Source organism: Sinocyclocheilus anshuiensis, unplaced genomic scaffold (genome assembly GCF_001515605.1).
Source record: "Sinocyclocheilus anshuiensis isolate Anshui unplaced genomic scaffold, SAMN03320099.WGS_v1.1 scaffold106, whole genome shotgun sequence".
NCBI classification, from domain to species: Eukaryota; Metazoa; Chordata; class Actinopteri; order Cypriniformes; family Cyprinidae; genus Sinocyclocheilus; species Sinocyclocheilus anshuiensis.
The window spans coordinates 244,591-253,722 of NW_015542347.1; the positions used below are offsets into that span (position 1 = coordinate 244,591).

Consider the following 9,132-nt stretch of genomic DNA (forward strand, 5'->3'; position numbering starts at 1 on the left):
AATAGCCCATTAGCAGTTCATAATCTCTAGCAAGCATCTGCCTCAACATGATCCACTTCAAAACAAAAAACGAACAACTTTAAAGACGACACACAAACTCCTTTAACGACACACAAACAGTTTCATATGATTTGTCTTGTTTTCATAGGCTTGTGCACAGTGAATTTCGACCTCCTTAACCACAGCTGGCGCTGTTGTTATAGTAGCGCTCATATCTTCTCTCTTCATCACATGATTTTTTTTATTGGGCTGTGGCCCCTTTAACATCCAACTCATGCGGCGTTCTCTCCTTCTATCCGCTTCTATCCCGCGTCGCGTGGTAACTTTAGGAAGTCCACACGTAAGCCAAGCGCTCGTGCATATGAAGAATATTTCCCCATGATAGTTTATATATGTTAGACCGAGATCGATAAAGTCTTATAAGATCCAAATCTGATCTGAACACTGTCAGCTCGTCAGTTGCCTGTCATCAGCTTTGGTCTTCTGGCCGGTGTAGTTCGTTTGATAATTTTGAATAAATAACGGTTTAACGGCGAAAATGATGTCAGAAGAGCTCGAGCGCATCCTGGCGCGGCTGACAGAGCCGGACAACGCAGTTATTCAGCAGGTAGAAACTTATATGAAACTGTCATCCTGATATATTTGATGCATTTAATATTGATTGTGTGAGTAAGAGGACGTTTTCAGCTTATAGCTGTAAAGAAAAATGTAATTAATACGTGACTTTAAATTTTCTAGCCATCATTAGCACGTGTGGAGCTTTTGGGTTGAGTGTTTGTTGGGTTGAATATTTGTTTTATTGTTTTTTCATAATTTCTACGCCCGTGAATGTCTCTTTTCAGGCCACAGCTGAGCTGAAACAGGCATTTAAAGATCCAGCTATCATCCCTGCTTTATGTACGGTTATGACTGGATCCCAGAACCCACAGGTAACGTTACTGTCATTCATATCAGCCTTTATGTTAGTTCCCATAGTCCTATATATTTAAAGCCTATAATTCTTGCTTCAGGTCCGTCAGTCGGCTGCAGTGATGCTCAGGATGAGGGTCAGAAAACACTGGAAGAAAATCAGTCCAGACCACAGAGAAAGGTTTGGGACTTTTTACTTAAAGCATAATTTCATCTACTTTTCTGCTGTTCATTTTCTAATTTTGTTTTCATCCTGCTCCCTCAGTCTGAAGGCAGTGGTGCTGCAGGCTTTACAAAATGAAACTGAGTAAGTCTGACTGTGCATGTGGTACAGTGATAACGTAATAATAACATAAACCATGATCATCAGACTGAATGATGACTATTTACATTTGCACTGTACTCCCAATGTAGAATACTGTGCTCTTTACTAATAAACCATGGTATATGGTATGCATTTTGCTTCAGGTTTTAAAGTTTTTTCTTTTATTTCTATTTCTCAGACACACAGTTCGCCACTCTCTCTCTCAGCTGAGTGCCGTCCTGGTGAAGCATGAGACCCCAGACCGCTGGCCTGCTCTTCTAGCCCTATTAAACCAGTCTACTAAAAGCAATAACCCACAGGATAGACAGGTAACCCTGGTTAACTTGTTACAGGAAATGTCTCAGCCACTACCATGGAATGAGACCATGAGATGAGATCATTACCATATTCATAAATCATGGTTTTTACACGATACTTCTAAGAATACCATACTGCCATATCAAAAAACTTGGTACTTTTTAAACATTTTGTTAGTGACCAAAAATACTCTAATAATATTTATTTATTAATAATTAATTTATTTCTAATTACATTTATTTTAGTTGTAAATTTATTACTATTTAAAAAATGAATACAGTTCTAGTAAATATATTAATATATAAAATTACATAAATTATAATAAATGTATCAATATAACAACATATTTTTATATGCATTAATGTATATAGCCATTTATTATTATTAGAAAAAAATATTTATCATTAGAACAAAATTATTAATAAAAAACAAAACAAAAATATTAATAAATGTAAAATTCTACAAACAAAATAAACACATTTTTAGTAAGTAAAAAGACCCTGTGATTTTTGAAGTGAATGAGCACATGATTGAGATTATTTTTTTAATTATTACACTGTCTGTTCTCACATATCTACTTTAAATTCTGTTCAGGTGGGTCTTTTATTGCTTAGCAAAGTGGTTGGATCAAACCCGGAGCCCTTTAAGCCCCACTACAAGCAACTTCTCCAGCTGTTTGGGACTGTTCTCCAAGACCTAAACAATCCCACAGCTCTCTACTACTGCATCCTCACTCTTACTGCCATCACGGCCTACACCGGCACAGAGGAGATGGTCTGATATGCTTATTTTGACTGATTTTGTGTTTAATTTCACAGCCGGGATGTTCAAAATGTTGTTTTTCTCTCTTTCAGAACCTGATGCGATCTCTGATGCCCAAACTGCTCATTGCTCTTAAACACCTCATTCAGGCAGACCAGGTGAGGACACTTTGCTACAGGCTTGCTGTGTTCGTATGCTAATGCTCCAATCACGGTTTTCATTATGTTCCTCAATGATGTGCTAAGCACTGGAGAGTTGCTCCGCTTGATTGATCTATTTGCCTGAAAGTGGAAAAAAAAGTGACGTGACATGTGGCCAAGTATGGTGACCCATACTTGGAATTAGTGCTCTGCATTTATCCCATCCAAAGTCCGACTCTCTAACCATTAGGCCACGACTTCCCCAAATCAACATAATCAACCAAATTTGATTTGGACTTCTGTATGAGTCTTTATGATTTAAGTGACTCAATGGCTTTGGCCATCTTTCAATCTTTACTTTTTGTCTCATAAGTTCTAGTGTGTTTTTTTTTTTTTTCTATTAAGGACCATGCCAGTGAGGCGATGGAAGTTTTTGATGAGCTGATGGAAAGCGAGGTGTCCATTGTTGTCCCACACATTGCTGAGATTGTCCGTTTTTGCCTGGAGGTTTGTTTACACATCTTAATAGTGATTGTTGATTTGGAGTTACTTTTGTAATAAGATTTATTTTGTTTCTTCTAGATCAGTGCGGATGTCTCCCTTAGTGATTCTCTGCGTGTAAAGGCTCTGTCATGTATCGCTGTTCTCATCAGACTTAAAAGCAAGGTAACTGTATTTCCTTGCCTTTGCTTTTCCTTCTAAAGCACAGAACTATATTAATGAAATTTGATTGTTCATATGTAAAACAAATGATTTGGTTTCACCTTTTGTTTTATCTGCTTTTATTTTAGATTTGTTCTTTTTTTTTCCCTGTGTGCCTGTAAGTTGTGTAAAATCAGTGTAATTAGGTCTACAATTAATTTATAATATATTTATTGATTTTAATTGTAAAGAAATTGTTATTAACCGTTTAAAAATGAATACATTTAAAATTAATATAATACATTATATGTATTATAGTGTTATGTCAGTATATTACTTTTATATGTGTTAATGCATATGGTTATTTATTACTTTTAAAATAAAATGATTACTCATCTATGAAGAGGTGCTTTTTGAAAAAGTACAAAAAAGTTTAAATCTCTAGTAAAGGTTTAAAATTTCTGATTGTTTTTTATCTGTTTTTATCTTATTTAATTGTTTTTTCTTCATGTATATTTTAGCATATAAACCTGTCTGCCTTTTAAGTTGCCTAAAGTCAGATTAGATCAGATTAGATCTGGAGATTCAGGACTTGCCATTTTTGTCTGTGGGGGTCCATAGGCATGCCATCTGAGACTATGCGATTACCATACACAAGATTATTTAAATGATTACTACTAATAAGCACTTGTCTTTTTTTTTAATCTTCTATAGGCTGTATTAAAGCATAAACTCCTACAGCCGATCCTGCAAGTAGTGTTTCCTATCTTGAGTGCAGCGCCCCCTCCTGGAGAAGAGGACCCAGATGATGAGGAAAACGACACTGAGGGCAACAGTGAGAATCCCAAGCACTTTGCTGTTCAGGTTGGTCTCTTCACCTGCTTTACTGCTTTTACTTATTCTCCCTGTACCCATCTCACCCTCTCTCAATCTAATATATGATATGATATGTGTTCCCCTGCAGGTCATTGACACCATGGCTCTTCATATGCCACCTGAAAAACTCTTCAACCAGCTGGTTAGTAAACAAAAACTAGGGCTGTTGCTATTCGTCAATTTTATTCGACTATTTGATTTAAAAAAAATCCTCGACTTCATTTTGCCTGCGTCGACTAACCGCCAAAATACCGGAAGTGGCGCATTTCACGGATGAGAATCCATAAAACACAAGACTGTTTCCCAAGGCTGCATGATATATTAAACCCATTTAAAAATCATAATTAAGCATAACTGTGAATTCACAAACGCTACGATTTAATTAAATAATTATATGCGATGCAGTTATAGGCGTGTAGGTTACGTACGTGCGTCTCACAGCGACTCCGTTCAAAGTAAATGCTGTTCCACAGGAACTGTTATCATTTACATGTGTGGAGCGGCTCAAACTCCATCTGTGCATGTTGTTGTGAGTTTGGGTTTATTATAACGTTCATCTGGGAACGCAACGAGCGCCATTTCATCAGATTTGTAAGGTAAATAATTTCTAAATCCACGCAAACACAGGAGAATACGTCATCTCGCGGTTTCAAAATAAAACCTCACTCAGAGTTTACATTAATTAAATTACATTGGCTATAGCATTTCTGTCGTAAAGAAATGGCCAAATATTAAAGATTAAGTGGACATTTGAATTAAATGATGCTTGGTCAATATTAAACAAGTATTAGATCACACAGTAATGTGTAAAAACAATCGTCAGGCCGTTGGTGCCCCCTGCAGGCCTTTGTTGTAATGCATACTATAATTATATATAGATCAGTGGCTCTATTACATTATAATACAGTATTTTAACAGTTTTGTTCAGTAAAACCATTTGATTTCTTGCTTTTGATACTTTATTTGAACTAATTATTATTGCCTCATTGCTATTATATATGTATTTTAAGTAAATGTAAAGGCTATTGTTCACTTAGCCTACATCTATTTTTATTACCACAAAAATGTATTATTAATTATATTTTATTATTAGTAGACCAGAACACGTGGACATGTTGTCATTCTTACACTATAATACTGAACTTTGATTTCAGTGATTTGGACTATGAAATGAACACTTGCTTCTTGCACTCTATGTTGCACTTTACTTTTGCTTTAAAGGATTTCATAGAAATTTGGATTTCATTTGGAGTTTCACTACTGAAGTCCTCTGTTCATTTTTTTCATCATGCTGGAGATGTCTGTTTAAATCTGTTGTTTACACATTTCTAAGAGTACTTTTAATACTTAAAATGTTTAATAATAATAACTTTTAATAATACAATTTTAATACTTGATTCTAGTGGACCCTAAACATTGCATTTATTTAATGTGAAAACCCAACTGTTGGGGTTAATTGAAACATATTTTTTCCCCTTTGTAGTTGCACTCACAGCTGTAATGAACAGAAGCCCAGAACATGTGGATATATTGACATTAAGAACATGCTGACTTTCTCAGACTTTTGTAATTATTTTCTTTTTATTTCATTTTTATTAGGTTTGTTTCAGGGCTTGAAAACGGAAAAAAAAATTCAGTCGGTTCACTCCAAGCAGAATCGATATTTTAACGTTTCTGTTCCTGCATTCCTCTGTATTATTACCGTTCTGAAAACGGTTCGGGTAGAAGAAATAGCGGTTAATAACATTATTTTTGTAAAACAATTTTCTTTGCCTATAATAATAATAATAATAATAAAGTACATCGTTTTCTTTACTCAAAAAGAATGTCTTCAAGATCATTATAAAATCATAGGTAGGTGAGTTTGATTAGGGTTGGAGCTAAACTCTGCAGCGCATTGGCCATCCAGGGCAAGATTTGAGGAACCCTGCCATAGAAGAACCATTTTTGGTTCCACAAAGAACCATTCAGTCAAATGTTATTTAAAGAACCATCTCTTTCTTACCTTTTTATAATCTGAAGAACCTTCTTTCACCACAAACAACCTTTTGTGAATCTACCACTCATCCTGCCAAAACATGTATTATAAAAGTTAAACGAGGTAACCAAATCATTTCAGCAAGGTGTAGTTTAAAAATGTTTGCTGCATTGTTAAAAAAACGCTACTTGTATAAGAATGTGTTTTGAGAGTGAAAAAACCCCAAAGCATATAGGCTCACTTCGCATTTTATTAGACATTCAGAAATAATGTAGGCTAAAATGCCGGTAGGCTAAAGCAAAATGTTTACAAACATTATAAACACAGTTATTAATTCTCTCCACAACAAATCCTCTAAAGTTAAGGCTATGCGTTTAGGCTATAAAAACGTCAATCCAAAAAAAATTAATTTAAGTTGAAACTGATGCCTACCTCTCTCATTCGGCACAAATCCAAATGTTTCCATATTAGCGACGTATCCGGATGCTAAAATATTATTTATTATAGGCTAGGCTTTGTACATTCATCGATGTTAAACATCATCCTTTACATCGGCTATATTAGCCCAGTGAGGTGGTGGTCATGCTGAACGCAACAGATTTTGTACAACGGAGCAGTGTAACTTTTTATTTGTTTCTTTAACTGTACTTTATTTTGATAATGAACAGGCTGTAATGTCGCAAAAATATGTTGTGTGTGCACGTGAGGCGCCGGCCCGATGGTCATACCAACGCTGGTTGGTTATACAGATAGAAGCAAGACATTATTCAAAACTGTCAAGCTTTTGCAAAATAAATAAAACTGTAAAGCTTTTGCAAAATAAAGAAAACTACTTTCTGCTGTGTCGTTTTCCTTTCTAAGAACTTTGGAACACGTCACAATGAACCGTAACTCAGCACATTTTTTCTTTCGTTTTGTTAATCTGTCAGTGATTTAAGTGAAGTATATTTTGTGTATATGCCTATATTCCTTTTTATGTAAGCCTATAGTTTTATTCAGTTTTCTCCGTTCACAGAAGCGCTGCAGGTGCGTGTGATCTGTTGAATCCATCTTACACTATCCTTGGATAAACTGTAACGCCGGTGCATTGCCATTGCGACTTACCTATGATGAGTTCACAGATGAGCGGGCATTGATTTCACTCGTTGGCGTCAGCGTTACATTTGCATAGACTGTACAACTGGAATTCGTGATTGGTTGACAGCAAATTTCAAATATTAAATGGAACGATAAAATAACGTTATTAACCGGTTAATGGCCATTTCAAATTTTCGATTCTGTTCGGAACTATAAAATTTGATTTAGTTTCTGGTTCTGGTTCTGTTCCTGTCAAAATTTCGTTCGTTTCCGGTTTTTGTTCCTTTAACCAGTTCAGAGCCCTGGTTTGTTTACCTTTTTACTCTTTTAGTTTTGCATTTCATCAATAGCTTGTTTACATTTGTACTTTTTTATGATACACTACTGAATGGCAAAGTTGCAAGTTTAATAAAATGTTCTTTAAAATTGTTGATTTTTTGTGTGGGAAATTAATCATTTAGATTAATAGATTAATCGATAAATTAGTCGATAGATTAATCGAAATAAAAATAGTCATTAGTGGCAGCCCTAAAAAACACACATTGTATGGATTGGCCATAATAGGAAAATAGACTAAAACATTCCAGTGGCCCAGTGATATTTAAATATCTCATATTTATGTATCTGTGTTTTTTGGATCCTGCAGTTGCCTTTCACTCAGACTTGTTTGTCAAGTGAGAATCCATATGAGCGTAAGGGAGGTCTCATGTGTATGGCTGTGTTGGCCGAGGGCTGTGCAGATCACATCCGCACCAAGTAGGCTTTTCTCAACAATTTCCAAACACATGAACAAACAGCCTGTCCAATGCTTTATCTTTGTGTATGTGTGTTTAGGATGTTGTCATCCATGCTTCAGACAGTGTGTCGCAGTCTGTCGGACAGTAACCAGGTGGTCCGTAGTGCTGCACTCTTTGCCCTCGGACAGTTTTCTGAACACCTGCAGGTCAGACTGAAATGTCAAGACTTTTTTTCTCAATATTTTATGCCTTTTATGATTATTCAATAGCTTGTTTTGAGTTTAAAATTGGTTGATTTGTCTCTTATAGCCAGATGTCAGTAAATTCCATGCTGAGCTGATGCCATTGTTGCATGGATACTTGTCTGCAGTGAATCAGACCAAAATCGGACACATGACAAAGGCCTTCTATGCCTTGGAGAACTTCTTAGAGAACTTAGGTTAGAATGCAGACACAATTAATGTATACATTTTGTACCTTTTTATTATAAACCCAATGCTTTATCAATATAATAGTATTTATTTATTTATTGTTTATAATATTTATTTTTTATAATATAATTTTGTTGTTGTTGTTGTTGTTGTTGTTGTTGTTGTTGTTGTTGTTGTTGTTGTTGTTGTTGTTATTTCATTTTTTAGCTACCACTCTTTTTTTGCTCCTTTTAAGTTTTCCAGGGTTATTATTGTTATCATTAAAAAACAAAACCAAATTGAAAAAAAACTGAAACATAATTTATTTCCACTACAACATTTCTGACTTTTTGTTTGAATTTGAATTAAAACAACTAAACTAAATAAAAACTATGTAGACATATTTAATTTGTCTAAAAAACAAAACAAAATAAAAAAGACAAAAATAACTCAATTACTAAAACAAAAAACAAAATAAGATTAATAAAAAAAATGTAAACTATAACAGTATATTGAGTATGTGATACTAAAATAACACAGCACTCTTCTCATGATCAGGTCCAGAAATTGAGCCCTATCTGCCCACTCTAATGGAAACCATGTTGTCAGCCCTTAACAATGCAGAAAACCTTAAGCTCAAAGAGCTTGCTGTCAGTGCAATTGGAGCAATCGGTAACATCCTCCTTTCATTAACACAGCATTTTGTAATGTTATAGTTATGCTCAGACTTACGAGTCTCTCTTTGTCAGCTAACGCAGCCAAGGAGATGCTAGTGCCTTACTTTCCTCCAATTATTGAGAGTCTGAAGGGATTCCTGACAGACACAAGAGAGGAGATGAGGACTCTGCAGACACAGGCACTAGGTAAAAACAATGATCCAACATCTTCCACACATCATGCATATGGAGGCATATAGCCTAATCGAATCTAATAACTTGTCTTTCTCTGTATCTCTCTCGTAGACACTCTTTCTGTGTTG

The 9,132-nt window shown here is 35.2% G+C and overlaps 1 protein-coding gene across 2 annotated transcripts in view; it reads left to right on the forward strand.

Annotated features, from left to right (window-relative positions):
• The first annotated feature begins 260 nt into the window (after nt 1-260).
• ipo4 (importin 4) overlaps nt 261-9,132 on the forward strand; it is an 18,938-nt gene continuing 10,066 nt past the window's right edge. The window contains exons 1-17 of one of the 2 annotated variants that reach the window (XM_016489990.1): nt 261-607; nt 843-929; nt 1,011-1,090; nt 1,175-1,216; nt 1,413-1,542; nt 2,126-2,305; nt 2,386-2,451; nt 2,839-2,940; nt 3,016-3,099; nt 3,790-3,939; nt 4,040-4,093; nt 7,653-7,762; nt 7,841-7,949; nt 8,053-8,182; nt 8,712-8,825; nt 8,903-9,016; nt 9,116-9,132. The exon at nt 9,116-9,132 is cut by the window's right edge and continues 131 nt beyond it. In XM_016489990.1, the coding sequence (XP_016345476.1) occupies nt 539-607; nt 843-929; nt 1,011-1,090; nt 1,175-1,216; nt 1,413-1,542; nt 2,126-2,305; nt 2,386-2,451; nt 2,839-2,940; nt 3,016-3,099; nt 3,790-3,939; nt 4,040-4,093; nt 7,653-7,762; nt 7,841-7,949; nt 8,053-8,182; nt 8,712-8,825; nt 8,903-9,016; nt 9,116-9,132 (1,638 nt within the window). In that variant the 5' untranslated portion in view covers nt 261-538. Of the gene's footprint in view, nt 608-842; nt 930-1,010; nt 1,091-1,174; nt 1,217-1,412; nt 1,543-2,125; nt 2,306-2,385; nt 2,452-2,838; nt 2,941-3,015; nt 3,100-3,789; nt 3,940-4,039; nt 4,094-7,652; nt 7,763-7,840; nt 7,950-8,052; nt 8,183-8,711; nt 8,826-8,902; nt 9,020-9,115 lie in introns of both variants that reach the window. The other variant, XM_016489991.1, reaches the window with a different exon arrangement.